At 44.1% G+C, this 22,491-nt stretch overlaps 1 protein-coding gene across 1 annotated transcript; it reads right to left on the bottom strand.

Moving 5' to 3' along the window:
- Positions 1 to 207: 207 nt before the first annotated feature.
- SLC6A4 (solute carrier family 6 member 4) lies at positions 208 to 18,399 on the bottom strand. Its single transcript, XM_027891475.1, has 14 exons — positions 18,045 to 18,399; positions 10,699 to 11,306; positions 9,817 to 9,951; positions 8,979 to 9,198; positions 8,461 to 8,599; positions 7,940 to 8,074; positions 6,327 to 6,430; positions 5,524 to 5,651; positions 5,100 to 5,212; positions 4,216 to 4,347; positions 3,125 to 3,224; positions 2,676 to 2,776; positions 1,163 to 1,330; positions 208 to 413 (listed from the first exon to the last, which is right to left on the bottom strand). The coding sequence occupies exons 2-14, from the start codon at positions 11,159 to 11,161 to the stop codon at positions 339 to 341; spliced, it is 2,013 nt and encodes a 670-aa protein (XP_027747276.1). The 5' UTR covers positions 11,162 to 11,306; positions 18,045 to 18,399; the 3' UTR covers positions 208 to 338.
- Positions 18,400 to 22,491: the final 4,092 nt, after the last annotated feature.

The following is a 22,491-nucleotide window of genomic DNA, read 5'->3' as shown; positions in this document are numbered from 1 at the left end:
TGGGGTTCACACCTAACCCATCCCCCCGGCCTGCAGGGGCTGCTGCAGTCACCCGGTGCCCACAGGGGGAGCAGGGATGTTCCCAAGCACGTCAGAGTCCTCCTGTTCCAGAGGGAGGGAGTTCCCGGTTCAGCCTGCTTGGAAGTGCACAGAGGATTTCGGTGAATTGCTTGGAGGAATGTGCTGGAGGCATCACGTTTGCAGTGATGCAGCTTCCATGGAAAACCCCTCTGTTTGTCGTCTCAGCTGGAAAGGGGATTCTTCGGGGGGGAAAGGGAGAGTGTGGGGACAGTGACATCTTCTGCTCCCCTCTGTCCCCCCAAACCTGGGCGGGTGGTTTATACTGCGTTCATGCGGATGTCTCCAAAGGGAATTTCTGTAGCTGTTTCTGGAGTGATGCTTTTCAGAATACGCTGTTGGAGAGCAATCAGTATAAAAACTGATTAATTTTAGAGGTAATACATGACAGCCGTTTAGAAAGAGATTTATAATAAAATACGACTTTGAGTTACACCTCTTGAAGAACCACTGAACTACTCTTGAATTGCTACCACTCATTACTTCAGGCCTCTGTTGTCTCAGCACTATGAAGGTGTAAAGTGCTATAGAAGTACACAGTGGGGTTTTTTAATTATTGGTAACATAATTGGAATCAAGGCTTGGCAGTTGTTGTATTGGTGCTTTAGGATTTGCAGTTTACTTGGATACCCTGAGCCAGCTGAACATATTCTTTATGAACTGGTACTTATTTGAACTTGCAGTAAATCCTAAAATTGTCATCACAGGCTGCCACAGATTTATGGCAGAGAAATCTTACTAAATATGGGAGAGAAAAAGAAGCCTTTCTTACAGATATACCCGAGGGAACCAGCCTTTCACTGCCTCATTTTTTGCATGACAGTGTCTGGGGTGATTTCTAGTTCAGCAGAGCTTAAAAAAATTACATGATACAATATTTTATAAGAATGTGTCAGTGGCCTCAGTAAGACTTGGGGAGACTTTTGGATCCATCAGAATGGGCAGAAGTCAATTGGCATTCAGCTGGCCAGGAACAGAACAGCCAAATCCCAGGTCAGCAGTCCCTAGAAAAACCTACTCATAATATTTATGGCCATCACCTCCTTCCTAACATCAAACAGAAGCAACAGAGCATCTTGGATACCTCCTTAAGTGTTCCCGGAGTGACGATCAACCGATAGACCATGTAGATGGGGATGAAGATGATGGAGGAGGTTCCTATGCAATAACCCACCACTGTGGTCCAGTAGGGATAATCGTATTCAAAAAGCCTCAGCTCAGGAGGGTTGGACAGAAAGCTGCACGTGACGAACTGAAAAAGAGAGAGAATGAAGGATGAATAAGTGGATTTTGGTGGCACACACTCTGGGGAATTCTGTGCTCCTGCCTAGTATTGAAATAAATAAATTAGTAGGACTCAACCTGTGTTGACACTGAAAAAATCCTGAATTACATTAGTATGGATTTTAAAAAGAAACAGAAAACCAACAACAAACCACAAAACAAAGAGTAAAGCGATGCTTTCCAAAGCAGATTCTCTCCACACTGCACTGCTCTCTGTTAATAATACAGGAAAAGGAAAAAATGTCAGCTTGGTTAATGCTGTTGGATCATTTTCCTGAGCAATCACTCATGGCTGGAAAATGTCCTATGAAACAACAAACGCTTTTAGTTGAATATCACAGGAATAATATTTGCACTGCCTTCAGAAGGATCTCTGACTGTTTTTTCCAAGGTGTCATCAGAAGCTCAAGATTCCCAGGAAAATTTCCATATAGAAATGACATCCTGCCCTCTGAGCTTTCCTTTTTTTGGGTTAGTTCCCCCAGGGAATGCAGGTAGCTCTGCCTGGTCACCACATCCCCAGAGCTCTGTGCCTCTGTTTATTTTGCTGCTTTGGGATCACAAAGAGGGCAGTTCTGCAAATATTACTGTGGTGTCACATTTTTATTTATAGCCCATTCATCCCTTCTCTTTCTAGGGGTAATAAGATGAAAGCCTGTTAATTATGCCTTGATCATGACAAGTGCTTTGAATTCACTCTGCAGGCCTTAAATCTACATTCTGTGCTCCATAAACTCCATCTTAACCTGCTCTGCTGCCACTAAGGCCAGTCAGAATAAAAGACAGCGTGAACTAATTTTGAATCAGGAAATGAACACTTTATGTTCAAATGTTATCAATAATACTGCCAAGTCAAATATTTGGACAGTATTTCCCATTCTGAATTACAGATTTATAAAGGCTGTAATTAACTGCTGTAAAATTTAAGTGGAATATTCTGACGTTGTCGCTCAGAGTGTATTTACTTACCTTGGTTTTCCTCTGACAGCGTGTTGTTTCATCAGCTTTTATTACTTCATTTTGCTGAGATAAACATAAAGCAACCAAACGAGGTAAATTTGTTCAGCAGAGGGAAGGAGGACAGTTATTCAGGACCCAGCCTTCCTTAGCTAACTCATCCACAAAAATCCTTAAAATCATGATTTAGTAACAAGACCTTGCAGCATCGCATTGGCTTTGTCATTAATTGAGCATTTTTGGTTCAACAAAAATTATTACTAAAGAACTTTGTGAGAAAATTCCAGAATTAGGCTTTTGGAGGTCTAAGGAAAGGCACTGCTCAGTGGCAAAAGAAAGCTCTGAAGAAAACTCACCAGAAGGAAGAGGGGACTAATTGCCACCCAGCAAACTCGCCAGTACCAGCCTGGGGCAGAGCCCAGCATTTCCTTCACGTCGTTGCAGAACTGGGTGATGCCTGTGGAGACAAACGGGAGCAGAGGGGTGACAGCAGATCTAAGTTTTCCCCAAGCAGATGCTCAGCATTTTTTATGCCTAGGAAGTGAATTCAGAGTCCATCACCAAAGACTGTTTTGTTCCTCTAACTCTTAATTATATTAAATCCTTCATTGGTCTGAATTACATCTCCTGCTACTTTTAGGTGTCTGTCTACTTCTGTCAGGACAATATTAATTCTCACAGATTTAGGAATCAGTGAGTTTGTAAAAAGGTTTTGTAAACTTTTTCTGGAGACATCAGTGATCTTTGTCTGCAGAAACTGAGGAAATGCTGCACTGCAGAAGCCCGGGAGTGTTTGTAGACCTACCATAGAACCAGGACACAGCGACTGCCTCCAGGAACACGACGGTCAGGACAGCTGGACCGGTGGCGTATTCCTCAAACAGCTTCACCACGTATGCTCCCCCCTGGAAAGGACATCGAACTGTCAGTGCCCCAGAGGCCCAGGGATGGAAATCCTGCTTATTGTCACATGGGAAATTCACTCAGTTCTGTCCCTTTGTGGCAGTTCCTGCCAGGGAGATCCTTGGTGATCTGCTCGCTCTCTGTGGACATCCCTCACCAGTGGGGTTGCCATGCAGGAAAGCCAAAACCTGCTGCCAGTTCTACCTGGGTTTTGCTGAACAAAGTGGGATTTGGTGGTGGTTGGCAGGAGGGCTTTTGCCTGCCTTCCATGATGGCATCTTGCTCCAAGTCATAGCAACTGAACAGGAAATAAATAAAGTGTTATTTTGCTTTCTCCCCATTTGGGGTCTCGAATCATGAAGGAGGAGACCCCTTGGGGAGGAACTGATCATCCTTGAGGAGCAAACACTTTAAAAGAGAAGGAAGTTGCACATAAATGAGCAAGTGGAGTGAAACATGACAGGAAAACCAAGTATTTTTTTCTTCTTCCCTTATGGTCATTACACTCATTATTCAAAGATTTCTCGTGAGAATGAAATCCACAAGCCCCACAGGGACTCTTTGGTGTGACTAATCATGATTCCTGGTCTGCTACAGGGAGGGATATCCAGGAAATTCATTACTAGAAATTTTTGGAGAACAGCAACAGTCAGTTACAGCATTTTCTAGCAGATCATTAAATTCAAAATACATTTTAAACATTGGGAAAATTATAACAAGTCATTTTATTTTTAAGCGTGGAGTTTTCTGGGAACAAGAAGTAAACCACATGCACAGTGTGGAGGGCTGTCTGGTGACTGATGCAGCAGCTGGAGCAGCAACACATTTCCTAGTGAAACAGTGTTCACATTTATTCCAAGTAATAGATTCCTAATGTATAAAGAAAACAGGCTGGGGATTTAATTTGATGACTTGAAAAAATACCACCCTCTCCGAGCTGTCATTTGCAGGGAAGTGCCAGCGAGGAGGGCCGGGAGGGGGTGAAATACTCACAAATGTCAGGGTCGCCAGTGAGCCCAGGAAGCAAACAATGGTCAGCCCAAGGACGAACAATTCCCTGCGTTTGCCCCAGACGTGCGGGAATTCATCCAGGACTCCGGTAATCACTCCCTCTAGTCCTGCAAACTGAAAAGCATGGAAAAATCACTGGAAAATAGAGGGCAGTGTTACCTGCTTAGAAGTGTGTTTGAGTGCTTAAAGGAGCTTTACACAGGAAACACTGGGGCTTTGTTCTGCTGCAGGGGTGGGGTGGCTGCTGTTTAGACAAGTCACTCCTCAGAGCTTTAAAGCTCTTTAAGGTGGGGATTTGGTCCTCAAGTGCCTGCAGGAATGGACTGTCATCCAGAGGCAGTTCTGTGTTACAGGATGTGGACAGGTGGGAGGTGGTTCAGTAGAACCAAATGGTTAAATCAGTTGAGTTCAGCCTTGCTGGAAGGAGCTAATTCCCCATCTGTAAAACCAGACTCACGTGATAGGCTTTTAGTGTGTCTCCTTCTCACAGTGCTTTTGGGAGGGCACCCTCCAGTTCCCACCGTTTAAATCCCGTTTGTGAGAAAAACTTCCCGAATTTAATAATTGCTTTGTAGGTTTACAAGGGAGAAGGAGCCTGGAAGGCCGCATTCAATCAGGGGTTTGTGAATCCAGTGCTTTGGTTGTGTTTCTGTGTCTGGTTAGGAGTTGTCACAGTATGACAGTGACAAATCATTTCATTATATTTAGGCAAAAATTGGTGTAATAGTTGCTGTCTTAGAGAAGGCATCTGGAGTTGCCAAACCCCTGTAACCCCCCCAGGGACAGTGCAGTGTTTGCAGTTCTGTTTCTGTGCTCTCTGGGGGGGTGAGGCCACACGTGGAGGATATGAGAGCCCCACTACTCACCGTGCTGTCCAATCCCAGCGTGAGCAGCATCAGGAAGAAGATGATGGCAAAGAAGGTGGAAGCCGGCATGTTGGCAATGGCCTCGGCGTATGTGATGAAGAGCAGGCTGGGGCCTGGAGTCAGAGAATTGGGATAATTGTCAGCCAGGGCTGCTGCAGGGAGGGCAGGTTGGGTCACTGAAATGTTACCTCCCAGGGGAAAACTCCCCACAGGCTGTTACCACCACGTGTGAGAAGCTGCAGGATGACTTGCATGTGCTGTATTTATGAGCTAATTTTTTTTTTTTCCCCCTTATCACAAAGTCAGTGTCCCGAATTATATACCAACAATTGCTCATCTCTTGGGCTGTTCTCAGTTTAGAAGTTAACACACAGATATGCTCTTTCTTAGAAGCAGTTTGAGGTGTGTAAGAGCATTCACCTACCAGTGTCTTTGGCAACCTCTGACACATCTTCGTTCCTCATCTCGGCCATGTATCCCAGCACGGTGAAGATGACAAATCCAGACACAAAACTGGTCAGGCAGTTCACGGTGCTGGTAACCAGAGCATCTCTGCAACAGAAGACCTAACTCACATCAGGGAATGTGCCCCTGCTGCAAAGGGTAGTTTACAACCACATGGGGTGAGTAAACAATCTACAGACTCCTAGAAAATCTTGGAGAATACAGGGGGAAAAACAAACAGCAGGTTTGAAAGAAAGTTAAAAAAAACAACCCATGACTACTTTTTCAAATTCAAACAGGTGCTATAACATTAGGCTGACACAAGATTGAATGCTGGCTGGTTTAAAAGAATAGGAATTACTGTAGGAATATTAAAGGATTGAGGATTTTATTTCACGAGTTAGAAACAGAATTTCACGTTAACAAGGAAACAACTATAAATTGCCTTTCAGCTCAAGACCATAAAGTCATTTCCTAAGATTAAATAATTACAATGTGATGGTTTGGCAGGGGTTTATTCCATTTTGGTGCCACAGTTTTCTACACCTTAGACCTCTGCTGTAATTGGTAAAAATGATTTCTCTGTAAGGTGGGCACAGCAGAGGAGAAATGCTTTAGACTGCAGGTTGTGGCAATAAGGATTTCTATTCTGTTGCACTTCTGTCTGATTTGTATGTGCATTGACATTTCAGTGCCTTTCACCAGCACTGCGTTTCTTTTTCATCTGTACCCACGGTTACAATTTTCAACTCAATTTTACTTATAGAATAAGGTAGAACTCACTGGTAGCAGTTGTTGTGGAATTTGTTGTAGCTGGCATAAGCCAACAGGACCCCAAAACCTGGTCCCAGGGAGAAAAAAATCTGAGCTGCTGCATCCACCCAAACCTGAAAAATATTGAAAATCAAGGAAAAAAATGACACGGAACAGATTGAATGAGTTTGGCATATTCAGAATATCACTTAGGCCTACAAAAGGGTTTTTCACTGCTCTGCTTGTGTCCTAGTCCTGGTCTAACAGACACTTTGTTAGGAGAGATATTAAAATATGAATGTTTATTGTAGATCTGTGAGAGCTGTAAATATCTACTCTGATTTTGGTGCCTGTAGGGTGCTTCTTGTATCTCCACGCTGTTGTGGCAGTTTCACTTGTGGCAGCATCTTAGATTAATTCAGTGACTTGCCTGTAATCAGTTTAACACAAGTTTTGCAGTGTATAGAGAACTTTCTATCCATGATTTTGCCATCTTCCTCCCAACTCTGTGTGCTGTGGAGCAGTCCTGTGTTTGGCTTTGTGTCCTCCAGGCTAAGTAGTGGGTGATCACAGTCCAGGTTTTTCCTGGATTTATGGAAATACATTTGACAGTGTGGGAGCAGTTCTGGTCCTTAGGACTCCATTCAGCTTTGCTGTAGCCATGACAGATGCAAGTGGGATCATCTTGTTATGAAAAGCCTGTTGTACTTGAAGAGTGGCCACAGCCCTAATGAGTAATGTGCTAAAGTACAATATCAGCTCTCTTTCTGAAGGTGAAAGTCCTCATTCATTTACCCTCTTTTGATTGAAACATGGAGTTCATTACAACTCATTTCTAATATTCTCTTCCATCGTGTGAGGCCGTCCTGTATCACCCAGACAGAGCTCTGTCATCGGCCAGCACGCAGATTGCAATCTGCTGTCCTCACTCCAGATACATCCAATACAATATCAATGCCCTTTATTGCTTTTGCAGGAGATGTGGTTCCTTATTGGAGATGCTGCTTTATCAGAGACCGGTGTCTTTTCATTTCCTCTTCATTCAGAACTCTCCATATCAGCTGGGCAGCACCAGACTTGCAAACATTAGAAATTTTTAATCTATGTGTTTGTAGTATTTATTGCTTTGGGGTTTTTTCCATCGCCCTCCTCACCAGACACTTTCCCAGGCAGTGAAGTAAACGCAGCCTTGGGCCTGATGGACTATTTGTCATCCACAGAGTTCAGGGCTGAATCAGATACTGGAGTGCCTGGGGGTTGTTGGTTCACTCAGTCTTGTCCTCATCCCTCCTCTCCTTCCAGATTTTGGAGGTGTATGCAGGCCTAACTGATTTATTCCTCCTCCACAGCCCGCTCACCATTTTTCTGGTGAAAAACTGGTCACTTGTTTCCTTTCTAATCATACCACTAATTCTATTCACACACTGCTTGGGAATCCTGCCAGTGATGGTGGACTCTAATCTTTAAAATTCTTCATAATTATGGAAGGAATAGCAGGACTGTTTAAACAAGGGCATGGAGTCAGGCTTTTAAGTCCATGCTAAGACATGTTCAATCGTGCTCTTTTAGACACTATGTATGTGCTGACAGACACACTGACAGGCTGTAAAAGCAAATCTCTGCCTTTTGATCATCTTTTTTACCTCAGTGGCCAGGAGTTTCTGCCAGTCAGGTTTCAAGTAGTAGAGGACACCTCTCCAAGCCCCAGGCAGGGTTGCACCTCTCACCAGCAGGATGAAGAGGATGATGTAAGGGAACGTGGCTGTCACCCAAACCACCTGCGAGGGGAAATAGTAACACAGCGTTTGCCACGGGTAGAAATTTAACAGGGAATAATAAGAATGAGATATTTATATTATATCTCTTAGGATTTATAACGTCTTCCCGTGAGCTTCTCTGAAGGTCTGCACACAGGCAGTTTGCACATCTGTGCCCGCTTTCCTTGCCAGGGCTGTTCTTGCCCAGAGAACAGGGGTGTAAACTACTGCTGTCATACATCACTTGGATAACAATAGCAATCACTCTGCAGCATTCCCAAATACATCAGCCTGTAATCCTTGTCTGGAACACAGTCTGAGACGATTCCCTGACAGTTAACTGGCTCTTTTAGAACTGCCTCTACACTGTCCTGTACCAAGTTGATTTGTCCCGCTTTTGCGTTCACCTTGCCAGATGTTTTGACCCCTTTCCAGATGCTGAAGTACACGATGGTGAAGATTAACAACAAGCAGAGGGTCAGTTGCCAGCTGATGCCCCCCAGGTCATCCAGCCCCTCAGACCTGTGCACCTGTAGAACTTGGCGGCTGAAAGAGGAAAGAAAAACACAGTGTAGGTTTGGGGTTTTTTTTTAACAAATGCTCACACAAAGTTTGCTTTGAGCAGTCCCATACTGTGGTGTGAGCATCACAAGGAATCCTAAGTAACCTTTGGATCATGTGATTTCCCGTTTATTTTATTTTTAGCTAAAAGTTTGATGTTGATGGCACACTGGGGGTAACAAGTGATGACAGCTGAGTCATACCCCCATACACCCTAAGCTTCCATACCCTACAAACATTCAGTGGTTTGAGTGGTTCAGAAGAGGATACCGTTAACATCAAGCCCTCTTCTCCTCTGAGGAAGAGCTCGCTCCCTGCTCCACCGCCCTGTCTCCTATCACCGTCCTCACTTACATGCACTTACGTATAAAATTCCTCTGCAGGAGAGGTGGAGTGCAGGGCCCAGCTGACGTTGTCCTTGCTGAAGTAGTTGGTGCAGTTGCCCGTGTTCCAGGGGTTTGTGCAGCTGGTCCACGGCAGCTCCGCCGTGAAGGAGGAGATGAGGTAGTAAAAGGCCCAAGCCATGATGGTGTTGTAGTAGGAGGCCACGTAAAGATCTATTATACAGATGGCAAAGCCGATTCCTGGGGGGGGGGCAGGAAATAATTGTATGCCGTCAGTGTAAAGTTAAGGCTAAAAATAAGAGGAATTGGTTATCACATCAACGACCAGGAGTAACTTTCTAGGGCAGCTCTGCAGGACTTAACCATACCCTCCCAAGTGTTTGCCACGCTGGAATTTCATGTGCCTTCAGAAACAATCAGGCTCTGATTCCAGTAAAACACCCTCAGTCAAGACAGAACATGCTTGTAGAGATTTTTTTTCAATCTGTTCCTAAATTTCTGGAATTTAGAAATAGGCATCTTGGCAGTCTCAAAAAAGACAAGGCCAGAGTTATAAGACTGGGAACAAGAGTAAATGAGCCTGTAGAACACCTCCTTTTCCTTTCTTTTTTTGTGTTTCCAGGCTTGGGTCAGAGAGGTGGCCTGGCCTCTATCTAATCAATTTGAGAACTGCATATTATAGGTGTACACAACAGTACACGCACATGCAGGCGTACACAGAGTTTTAGGAAATCTTTCTTTGTAAAACCAAAATCTTGTGTAGAACGAGCCTTACTTGGTTTCATGAGATCTTCCCGTTTTTCATCTTTATAGGAAAATTTTCCAGTTATTCAGAAAGTTCCCTTTCCCCTTCTTTACCTTTGAATATAGGACATATTTTTCTCCAAATGGAAATACACCCATTCCTGTGGTACTGTCCTAGAGCTAATTCCATGTAGAAGAGGGGAATCCCTCCGAAGATGGCCATGATGGTGTAAGGAATGAGGAAGGCTCCTGCAAGAGAGAAAGCACATAATTGTAACTCTTCATAGGACTTTATTCCAACAGCACCAGCACTCCATAAACAGGAGTTCTTTTATCCCACAGGGAGAATGCATATCCCCCTCTGTAGCCAGTGCACCACAGAATTATTGTGGGATTTCCTGTAAGAGTAACTTCGTAGCAGAGTGAACAAGAAGCAGCACTCAGGCCAAATTTCTTACATTTCTATAAACAGCACATGCAGATTTTGCCAAGACTTTACTATCTACGGTGGGGACAGCTGTGAGATGGGCTACAGATAAAATAATTAATTTAGTCAGCAAAATGCCTTTGTTACGTCAAGGAGACAAAAATCCTTTCCAAGATCTCCTTGATTAGATTTTAGATTTATATTTTGCCTCTTATGCCAGTGAGTCTAAGACCTGGCCTTCCTCATAAGTTGGTTTTGACAGATTGGATTATCTGACTTTAAAATACTCCTTTGGACAGGGATTGAGTCTTTCCTGTTGGAGGGTGATTGTGCACATAACTGGCTCTCAGCTTCTAATTATACACTGATTTTTTAAACCTTGCTGAGTAGTTTCTCTTTCATCTTAACGTTATCCTATCTCAATATTTAGGTTTTCCTGCCAGCTTAAAAAGTAAGTCATTTCTCTCTGGTCATTTGTTACACATGATAATTTAAAAGCCATTTTAATCATCCGTTTCTAAGCAAGGAAGTTCAGCATTAAGGAGCAGCCTACAGGGCTGGGCACTGACCTCCTCCATTTTGGTAGCATATATAAGGAAACCTCCACACATTTCCCAGATCCACTGCGTATCCAATGACAGAGAGGAGAAAGTCAATTTTTTTACTCCAGGTCTCTCTGTCTTCCAGCTCCATCAGCTGCTGCTGCCCCTCGGCCCCGCAGGTGGTGGACGTGGTGGTGGTGGTGGTGGTGGTGGCTGCCGGGGCCGTGCCCTGGGCATCCTCCCCCTCTCCCATCCCATTGCAGGGGGCTGAGCTCTGAACTGCTGAATAACCATTGGAGATCTGAGCGGCCTCCCCTTTCTCCCCCTGGCTGGGATGGACTTTATTGCCATCCTCCACCAGCCGGAGGGCAGATTTAGGGTTCCTGACCAGGAGTCCGTTCTCTTTACAGTCTTCTCCTTTGTTACAGTCTGAGGCATCTTTCTTGGAAGTCAGTGGCTCAGTCTCATTGCTTGTTGCCTTTTTTTCCATTTTTTCTGGAGTTTGTTCTGCTCACTTGCAGACAGGCAGCAGCACAGAGTCCCCTCCTGGCTTGTCTTCCCGCTCTTTTATTCCCAGCACTTTTAGAATTCCTCTCCCGTACTTAAATCCATCAGACTGAAGGCACGGGCACCATCTAAGAAACGAAAAAAAAAAGAGTTACAAATCCGTGATACTGGTAATTTGCAGGTTACAACCGACAGATTCTGTGATTAAAACACCCTTGGAAGTAATCAGCCACCACAGCATGCAATGTGAATCACAGAGCTGATAATCCAGTTGGGATTTTGCCCAGAGAAGGGAAACAATCAGTCATCCTCTTCCACAGCAGAGGTTGGTGTACCTGCATCACACCCTCTCAGGCAGCTGTGCTGGGCTCTGGGCATTGTTGGGCACCTGGCAGGCAGTCCCAGTCCTGCTGTCTTCTGAACACCCAGGGAGCTTGTTGGGACTCCCAGTTTGCAAACTGAGGTCAGAGTTGAGTGTGACTTGCACATTCATTTTCGTAAGCTGTGACTGGTCCACTCATCCTGGGGCAATTTCGAGATTCACCCAGTATGAAGGGAAAAGAATTATTTAAAGAAATGTGAGATAACCATGGATATAAAAATTACATTTCACGACCACCTCTCTTGAGAATCCCACAGCGTCTGCTATGTTTAGCAGCAAACCTAGAAGGCTCGAATGAAACTTCAGGAAAGTATTTAAATCTCACTAATTTTGCATCAATTAACACTTGAGGCTCAGTCAAAGCTAATAGCAAGAAGAAAAGATCATAAACCTCAGTTTGATTCTTTTGATTAAGAACTAACATGTGAGTCTAAAGGATAAAACTTGTCCCCAGTTTTATTTGACTCCTTGGGCAGATAAAAGCATCTTTCCTTCTGTTTGGATCTGCTGACACTGTGGTTCCAGCCCCAGGAAGGGTAGTGGGCAAAACAACAGGCACTGGGAGAATCCCTGGCTTTTCCTGCCCTCTTCACATGTGCTAAAAACAGAATCCAAGGGAAAGAAACCATCCTGAAATAAAGAAAAATGTGACACAGATGACTTTTCCTTCAGAACAAAGAGAACAGAAAAAGAGCTGTGATTCAGCAGGTTGTGCTTTGTTTTTCTGCTCGTTTCTTCAGGTGATGTAAATACTCAACTGCCTTTACCCGACAAAGCCCTGGAACAGGAGCTGATCCTCTGGGCTGTAAATTCCCCAGGGCAGTAACCCTGCTTTACAGCCAGCAAACAGTCACACAATCTACACCGAGCCACCACAGGTTGCATTATTACAGTTACATCTATTTTTAACTTCTCAAAGCATTTTACAACAGTGACTGCTGTTGTCACGTCCTAGCAGAACAATAAGCATGATTTCATTTTTTAACTGCAGGAAAAACTAAAGCAGAGAAGGGGTTTTATTTGCTCATTTCTAGAATTTGCTGATTACCAGAGCTATTAAAACTCAAGTTTTTCCCAGCTTTCAGCCTTTTGCAAAGACAACTTGTTAAACCTCTTCTAAGCATTTCTCGGTTCAAGTAGAAAGAGAAGGAAAGTTATCAAACTGCAGAGCAAACATGAGGATATTCTTGAGATAAAAGTCACTTGAAGGTGTTGTTACAACTCCCAGAAATCTCTGATTCTCCAGGCTTACCTTCTGTCTTTGCCCAAATAACGTCCTTTTCATCACAAAGCAAGCAGTGCATCATTAATGTGAATTTTTACAGGAGCAAGTACTTTGCTACCATTAGTTAATCATCCACAAAGAGTGAAACATCAAGAACAGGAGTTTCTGTTTTACCTGCAAGACCAGAAAACCTGAATGTCTGTGGAGTCCAAAACCTCCCAAATGTCCCAAAAGAGCTTAGGTAGATGGCAACAGTCCTACCAGCACTGGTGTCAACACAGAATTCCTGGGAAAGGCCACAGCCAATCCTCCCCTTGTATGGAGCATATTAAGTATAAGATAGGAATATGGAAAAGTAACCTGAGCCCTTCTGGACTTTACACCTCTGACCTGTAAATGGGAAAGCAGTAAAGGATGTTGATTTAACTGCATTATCTCCTGGGACTGATTTTTCCATACCTGAGGCTTAAACTCTCGCTGTATTTGCAAAGCCCTTTGTTTCTGCACAAAAACACTTCTCGGTGCTTTCTTCACTGAGGGGAGGTCGTGGAGTGTGTTGTTGATTTCCAAGATCTGTGACAGTCATTGTCCATCCAGATCTAAGCTCCTTCTGGTCTTCTGCAGACCACAGGAAAGAAATGGGACATTATTTGAAATATTTCTGTAGAATTTTCAGTAGTTTGAGCCTCGAAGATGCAAAATGGCACGTGAATTTCCAGGGGCTTGAGCTGAAATTTGAACTGGGGTTTTTTTGTTGTTTTTTTTTTTTTCTGAAACAGAACTGCAGCTTATCAGTTATCCTGGGAAATCTCTGGAGTGACAGACTCCAGGGCTAGGCAGTGGTGTTCACAGGGGCATAGTTGGCACATGCAAACATAACAGTTACAGAATCAGAAGGTTTCGTTATGCTGTAAAAAACTCTGGGAGAATGTACTTTTCCCCCTGCTTTGTTCCAAAAAATAACTTGGAGGAACTGTAACCGCCACAAACAGTGAACAGCTGCAGAACTACAGCTCCTGGGGTTGGGAAGTGTGCTAGGACAGCAGGGAAGGCATCCAGGGAAAGGGATTTTGCCCACTTCAGCCTCCATTCCTCCACTGATCCCTCAGCAGTTCAGGTGCTTGGCTGATGACAGGGAACCATCTCAGAAATGGCAGTTTATTACCTATTTTCAGTCTGAGCTGTTGCAAAGGTCGCTCTTACATAACTGCACCTTGGCTTCTTATCAGCCCTAATTAGCTACGGAAGGGAAGGCAAAGATAAAAGGAGGAAGAGGACAGATATCTGTGCCTTCCCTTGGGTTCCATCTGTGTTTGGCCAACGTGACTTTGCTCCTCTGGGAGGCCCCAAGTGCTTTGTCTCCTGCCTAGAGATGATTCTGCAGGGCAGTTTTCACCTCAGTATTTCCATGCCATCCAGGGGCACGTGGAAGGTGCCAGGCTGGGAATGGCACCCTCCCTGTGCAAAGAGTGACTAAAGAGGAGTGACCCTGGAACACACAGCCACCACAACTATTCCCTGCTTTGCTTGCTTGTTGAAAACACTCAGATGGATAATTGAAGACATGTGTTTGTACATGCTTGGCTGGAGCCACCAACGCAGTTCACATCAGCCAAATATTAATTAAATTATATTTATTTGTCTCCCACGCGGAGCTAAACTCGAACCAGCACTGTAGATGTACAAGCCCTGCATGACCCAAATGATGTAAAAGCCTTGATGCACAAATTCGGCTCCTTTGCCTCTGGCAAAGCAATCCTCGAGGAGCATCCCTGGCCTGGGGTCTGCTTCCTTTTGCTCAACTGGTGGCTCATCTCCTGTTTATTTCTGGAGCACGCAGTGACCTCTCGTGGCAGTGTGGGAATCCCTCTAATGCTCTGCCGCAGAGTAAACAAACCCTTCCAGCACTTTAAAACAAAGGGATTCTCCTGCTGGTGGGTTTTTTTTAAAGGAGGAAAGGACTTTGAGAGTGTCTGGGGAGAGCAAAGCAATGAGGCTGAGATACAGCGAGCAGCAGATGCTTCAAGGAGGCAAAGCTGAAAGCCTCGAGTCACCTGGAGGTTTCTGTGTTTGAGGTGTGGTTGCAGTGCCTGGGCAGCCCAGGGCTTGTCCAGCCCCCTGTGCCTGACTGCAGAAGTCATGACAGCGGCAAAATTTATAGATTTGTGTACATTTCACTTCATGCAAACCCTGCTCTTACTCCAGGTGCTGATTTTACAAAGCAAAGCTGGTGGAAGAGCTGCAGCCACATTCCTGCAGCAGCACTCCCGGTCCCACCGTCCCTCACAGGCAGCCACTTGCAGGGAATTAAAGCACTTTGAACCTCAAGACAAAGAGTGAGCCCGGGGTGTTGGCAGACAGAATCAAACTGTTAACTTGACCTAAATCTCACTTTTATCACCAAGCATTTCAGATGGTTACAAGTTCCCTGTCCGCCCCACTGCAATTACACCTTGCAGTTCACACGGGCCTGTGCAGAAATGGAAGGAGTCCAAGGAAATTACTTTTATCTGGAATATCAAACAAGAAGTTTGTATGACTATGAACGAGATTGAACTCCTTTATCCCACGCAGGAGAAGGTTGTGCTGTTTACCTGGAGGCACCATTCTCACCTGTGAGCCAAAATATGAGCCATGACCCTCTGACAGACTCATACCTGGGTGTTTGCAGGTACTGGGCTCACTCATGTCATACAGGAGTCATATTTAGGTTCATCATGCAAAAAAATTAGTGCCTTTTGATTTTGAGTGTGTTCAGTTACACTGATTTCATTAAAAAAATCAATACCTGGAATATCCTTTTCCATTCTCTTGTTTGCATTAGGGGAGCTGACAGAAAGTGTGGCATTTGCATTTCAGATTCCAAAACCTGATTTTCATAAATAATTGGTAGCCACAGAATTGGGGTGTTGGATATAAAGCAGATTTCAGCTGATATCTAGAACATCCCTCAACAATTGAACATTGATTTATTCAGGGGTTTATTTTAGATATTCTTCTCTAGTCGAACTGAGTTTTGATAGAGTGATCAAAACCCACTGAAATTTATGTTCCAGTGAGTTGTAACAGGTCTGATCCCAGTGCTGGTGGTTTTAAATGTTTAAATTTTGGGTACCTTGGCACAGCCAAAAACGTGTTTCATAGGAAATTTGCAGTGTGTAGGTGACAATGGCTCCTGCATGTGAATATTTGCAGCTCTCCAAGGGCTTGCTCACATTCTTACTAAAGCAGAGGGCAAGTGCACTCAGCAAGTGGTGCTGGTGAGACAATGGCCCTCCTGGGAGAACAAAAGTCTGCTTCCCACAGAGTTCCACTTAACTCCTGTATTCCCAGACAAGGCTAAACACAGGTAGGATGGGAAAACGGTGCTTCTGGAAGCAGCAGTACTGGGGAAATATAAACCTGTGCCGAGAGTTTTACGTCACAATTTCATCCGTGTTTCAGTCTGAAATTAAAAAGTCCGCGGGAAAGAGAGATTTTTACCTTTAAGAATTCATTTAGAAGGCAGACACTGTATTTTAGTGGGAATGCTGCCAAACTGGTGACAGTCATTTGAAGAACAGGAAGGGGGAAATGCATTTCGTGGCTTGAGAGTGTCTGTGTGTAGTGCAAGGAAACAGATAAGCTCAGAGGGAAGATATTGCTTTTGTATTCTTCCTCAAATTATTTATATAAGCTTGAAAGAAGAGTCATAACACAGCAAACATCACCAAACAAATACAGCACCATTCCTTAATAACAGATGATGCTTCTTTGAAGGTGGCTTGTTAATGGCTATCCCCAAATTACAGCCCTTTATTCAGGGTCCAAGTTCTACTTAGGAAACGCTCATCCCACAGATGGGCTTCGTTATTTGTAACAGGTCTACAAGATACAGATCAACAAGAGCTGCAAACCCAGGGGCTGGGAAAAAGAGTTCAAACCTGAGCAGCAGCAAAGAAACCAGGACACAGAACCAACATTGCAGCCTCTAACACTGTCACCAGAGAAAACTCAGCAGTTTGTATTTCCAGGGAGGAAGGCAGGAAATGTGCAGTGTATTTAAGCTCTTTCCATCTGTGGGAATAATTTAGGGGGGTTATTAAATTCCATTCTTAGGGGATTTTTTCTTACTTTGACCGTGCAGTTCGAAAATGGACCCACAGCTGTCACTTGCTATAACACAACTTTACAAAGAACTCTCCAAGAAAATTACAGTCAATTTGCCACCAGAAGCACCAGAAAGTGCAGCCCAAGTGTTCGAGCCCTTCCCTGGTAAAAGTCTGACAACTGACAGCCCACATTACAAAAAATGCCACAACATTTTCAAGAACCCCAATCCATTAAGTGCATGATCCTTTTCCCCCCAAGCTTTCTCAGCACGTCAAAACACGTTTTCCTTGCCTGTTTATGTATTCAGTTACTTTACATTCCTTGCTTAAACTTCCACATTTCTTAGCAAACTAACCCAGCAAGCCAGTTGGTCTCAGTAGACGTGGTTGATTGTAAACACACAGGACATGCTCCTCAGATTTATTACTTACAATAAATCTGTCCCATTGAGTTGGATAATTTACTGTGCTGGAACAATTTACCTTTTAAAATAGAACTTCATATTGGTTAATAAACCTCACTTTACCCTTTCAAAATAAATAACAGCTTGCACTGGCTTTGTTCTTTTTTCTCCCTCCCCCCTTCAGATTCTGCTGCTTTCCTTCGTCTTTCCTCATAGTTTAATTCTTTTTTTTTTTTTGGAAATTTTGAATAACTTTACATTTGTAATGCAGTTATGTGAACCGCCAGAACTCTCCATTTCAGATTGTTGGAGCATATTCCACTTAACAAGCATTTGACTCCCAACATTCACAACTGCTGGACAAGTGCCTGAACATGACAGAGTAGAACATGTCACAGCAGAGAAGCGAGAGAAAAAGTATTAAAAGTTTTTTAAAAAATCAAACTTTCACCAAAAATCAATGTAGCTTTTCCCACCCCCAAAGCTCTGTTAGATGCACGTTTCCCCAGCATTTTAGAAATTAATCAAAGACCTGAAAGCTGCCTTAAAAAAGGAACAAAACTTGGAGTTCAGGTTTCAGCCTGTCATGAGGATTTCAGATTTTATAACTGAAGCTGAAAGAGGCAACGAGCAATGAAAGTTAATGAAACTCCAGTGTCTGCTGCTGCAGGAGGTCGGCTCTGAGGAGAAGCCGTCTCAGAGCCTCTCTGAATTTCACAAAGTACTTCAGACATCGCTGTGTTAGAGACAAAATCATAAAGTACCTGTGGCTGGGGTCAGTCTGGAGCTCTTCCCTTGGAGTTCTCCAAGCCCGAGGGACCTTCACCCACATTGACTTCAGCCTCGGGAGCGCAGCCTGTGGGCAGCTCAGCACCTTGGGGAGGTTTTTGTACACCAGCCCCCCTCACATGGTCTGATTTCCAGATAATCTGCTGCCAAAGAGCTCTTTAAGAATTTTTGCGTCACTTTACCCAAATAAACTTTATGTTTCGCCAGGGCTGCAGCTCAGTTTTCCTCCTAGAGGTGGGTGGTACATTTGCCTGCTCTGATCCGTGCAGAGCAGGATCCAATGAAGGCAGAGGGAGAAGGAGGGGAAGCTTTCCTGGTAAGGGGCAGTTTTTGTTGGATGTTGTTTCAGCTATAAATAACGGGATGGGCATGGAGGCAACAAACAGGACGGAAGTTTTGGGGGAGTCAGTAAAATTACAAGTTTACAGGTGGGTCTGTAGTTTACAGAAGCATAGGAAGGACTGGGATATTATCACAATAAAAGGGCTTGAAAAGAATAATTTCTACTGCGGGATATTTGCGTTATTTTAATAAAGAAATAAGGTTTAGCTTTGTCTTAAAGAGCACACACTCCTCACAAGCGTTTTGCTGCCTCAGTAAGCTCAACAAGTAATTTCCTTTCTTCCTACTGCTACTCCAAATACCTCACTCCACCTCTGAGATGCTTTTTCTCCAGCTGTTTTCATCCAGGATTTCTTCATTCCTGCGTTTCACAATTTTTTCTATTAAAAAAAATCATAAATCACCAGGTCAACAAAACAGTACCACAGGGTAGGGGGCAGATCTGAAGGGGAAAAAAAAAAAAAGTGGAAAAGCAGGATGGGGACAAATAAGAAAAGCTGATGGTTAGAGCAGCTTCCAGCAGCGGCTTTGCTGGAAGTGGCTGCCAGTTTTTAGGGAATTATTCCAAACAATTGAAAAGAAAAGAACCAGCAAACTGCGGAGCCGAGGGCTGTAATTAGCACTTTGCTTTGCTGTCCCTGGTCCCTGTCGGAGCAGCAGCCGATCAGGGCGAGTCACCTGCACCATCTCAAGGAGAGCTCGGGCATTGCAGTTCCAGACACGAGGCACTAAAACCACGTTTGCTCTTCCCACTGACTCCCCTGGGCGGTGTCTTACGATTGTTTTGTCAAGGGAAGCTTTTTGCCTTCAGCTGTTTTAGTAATTCATTGATCTTTTAGTGAAAATAGTGGCTTTCTCAGCAGCACCAGTGTCACTACTCAGTTATTTTGGTAGGGCACACAAAGCTGTAATGTGAAAACCAGCGTGCTAAGAAGACAAACCCACCTTTCAAGCCTTATCCTGGCCTTTTGGAGTTGATTTTTTTCATTAATGTTTTCTACAGCAGCACAGTTGGGTTTTGGTTTTTTTTTTCTTAAATTTCTTGCCAAACAATCTGGAACCTTTGGGGCATCATAGAAATAACAGACTGGAGATTTCAGGCAAACCCTTCAGCTTCATGACACTTATTTACCTCAGAGGTGAAAAACTTCCAGGTGCTCCTCTGAGTCAGTTCCAGACTCATCAAATCTTCTGTGCATTGGTGGCCAAAACCCTAATGGTTCAGGGAAAGTATGAAAAAAGAAAAAGATTTAGAAAATGCATTTAACACAAGGCATAACTTCGGATACTTCCACACTTCTCCACAGATAAAGCAGCTGCAGATTCCAGCACAAGGATGGGAAGCAGCGATCAAATTACCCAATAACTGCAGTACCAGCTGTGCTAAGAGATTAGCAATAATTCTGCAAGTGTCTCTGATCCACTGCCTGCAAAAGGGTAGGAACAATTTTCCAAATAACACAAAACAAAGAAATCCCAAAATATTTATTTGTTCCCATCTTTTGCTTGCTTAGCAATCAGACCACATTTAGGAGCTGTTGCAATTGGCTTTGGGATGAAAGACATTCTTGCTGCTCTTCCCTGCTATTTTCCACACAGAAAGTGCTGGGATTCACATCTGGGAGTTGGATGGTGTTTGGAGAGGTTTCGCTGTTTCCACTACAACTGTTTTAAGAGCACATTCCGATGGAGAAATCGGAGTCTGAGAACCCACAACCTGCCACTGCACGTAACCTCCCCTCCTGCCTTCATTAGGAAGAGTTATTTTTTGGCTTTTGATTGAACCTGACATAACTGACTTTTATTTGTCAACATTTGCCACCTGTCAGGGGAACTGCCCTTGAATTTTCACATGAAAACGATGTGTGTTTGTTGACTGCCTGGAAAAGGAAACTGTGAATTGGGTGGTTCCTCAACAATCCAAAGGTTAAGGCTCTGCAAGGGATATAAACTAAAGGACAGATCAGCACTGAAATACAGTGGGCATGGATTCTTGTTTTATTCTAACCAAAGCATCTTTTTATCAGTTGGCTGTTAATATTTATTTTTTTTTTTGGAATCTGAGTTTACAGTTCGTAAGTCAGAGAGCTTTCTTTGCTGAGAGACAACCTGCAGCAAGCCAGGCTCGCTCCCACGGTATTTCCCTTCCACCAACTGGAAAGAGTTTCATTTTTCATCATCCCTGAACTACTTCCTGCAAACCCCTGGCAGGGGTTAAGTGGCCTGTTCCTCGATCACATACTGAGCCAATTCACTGTCACCCCTGGGCTGGGAAGTGCCTTCCACACACCTGAGAAGAGACCCAGGCTCTCGTGGATCCAGCTGTGCCACCGAGAACTGGCCCAGGTCCCGCAGGGAGCCCGTGGCACCTCACTCATCCCTCAGTGTCCCCACCCTCACTGCTCCAGCTGAGGGCTGCTGATCACATCAGCGAGTCTTCCCGATTCCATCTTGCAAAGAACTTATAAAATCACTGGGCAAATGGAGGCAGAAGTGTTGCTGCCAGATTGGCTTCATTTCCCGTGACGTGCTTGAGCTGTGTGGATTTTCTGTGCTTACTTGAAGGAAAGGGAGAAAAACAACGTACTATTGTATAAGCTGTACAGGGAAATATCTGGGCAAGAGCTGGGGAGATAAGCACATGCTGGACAATACTTTAAAATATCCAAATTAGCAAAAAAAAACTGGCTTGGAATCAGTTTTTCATTTATCAAATTCAGTCCTCATCAGTGCTGTCATGGGCAACAAAAATGTCAGTTAAACTCCAGAGAAAAAGTTAATTCCCTTTGGCTGCTGTCACACTCACAGATAGCACAGAGGAAACTGAAGAACTGGTGTTAAAGTCATAAGTCGAAAGATCTTGAAGGACTAAAATTACTGACCTTTTGGAAGAGGAAAAAGCCCCCAAAACAACACATGCATTAGTCATAATCAAAATATCATGCAAAATACAGCTTTCCAAGAGACCTGGCTCTGTTTCAAAGCCACCAGGGTTCAGCAGCAAGTACAAGACTGTTTGCTCTGATGCAAGAAACAGCACGAGGTGGAGACTGAGAATCAGACCCCCAACACCAAAAGGGACCCCAAAAGATCAACTGGTCCATCCCCCACCCCAAGGGGGATCAGCTGCACCAGGGCCACTTCTGACACGGTTCTGTAACAATGGAGGCACCACATCAATCTGCTCCAGGCCCTGTCACCAGAAAGCTCTCCCTCAGCTCACTGGATCTTGCTGCAGTTGAACCCTCCGACATTTTAATCATCACGAGCAGTGGGAACGACATTCCCTTCTTAAAGGCATCCATTTATGAACTAATGGAACCTGATGTCTAAACACCACTTTTCTTTCAGCCTTCTGCTAGTCATGATTTCACATCCTCTGGTCATTCTTACCCCTTCTCTCTACACTCCTTTCAGTTTTCATCTTCCCTGAGCTGCAGGGCCCTAAACCAGACCCTGCCCTCAGCTCACACCCAACAGTTTTAAGCAGAGCTGGATATTTGACAGATATTTCAGGTTATTTTTGTCCATACACCCCAATGTGACATTTTTTCCTACAAGACTGTGAGACCAATCACGACATTTTTGCATTTTTCCTTTCCACCCCACTCAAACTGAGTTCACACTTGCTCTTGCCCAGTTACTCCTGGCTACTGTTCCTTAAACAACTCACCTTTGCATGGTTTGACAGAGATCACAGTTTGATAAGCAAAGAGTATAAATCAGAAATGGGCACAAAATATTTGCTAGTAACCTGATAACTAAGTACATTTGACAAATCAATATTCAGCAATGGCTCCAGCACAGCTTTGTCACTTCTGCAGAGAATCCTGTGAAGGACAGACTTCAGAACACATCATTCAAGGACAGTAACAACAGCCTCCTGCTGCTGCTCCACTCCAAATTCTCTTGTCCAAGCAGCATTCCTGTTAGAATGTTAATCCAGAAAACGTCAATCCCAGCAGTTGAATCATTTTAGATGACTCCTAGGCAAGCCCTAACCTGGATTCCGTTTAGCAGGCAGGATTCAGCCTGGCATTTCTGATACAGGTACCTACACAGAGACACATCTGTGTAACC

Source organism: Empidonax traillii, unplaced genomic scaffold (genome assembly GCF_003031625.1).
Source record: "Empidonax traillii isolate 1590-97213 ecotype Southwest subspecies unplaced genomic scaffold, ASM303162v1 scaffold322:size1131127, whole genome shotgun sequence".
In the NCBI taxonomy this organism is placed as follows: Eukaryota; Metazoa; Chordata; class Aves; order Passeriformes; family Tyrannidae; genus Empidonax; species Empidonax traillii.
This window is presented reverse-complemented; position numbering and strand designations above follow the sequence as displayed.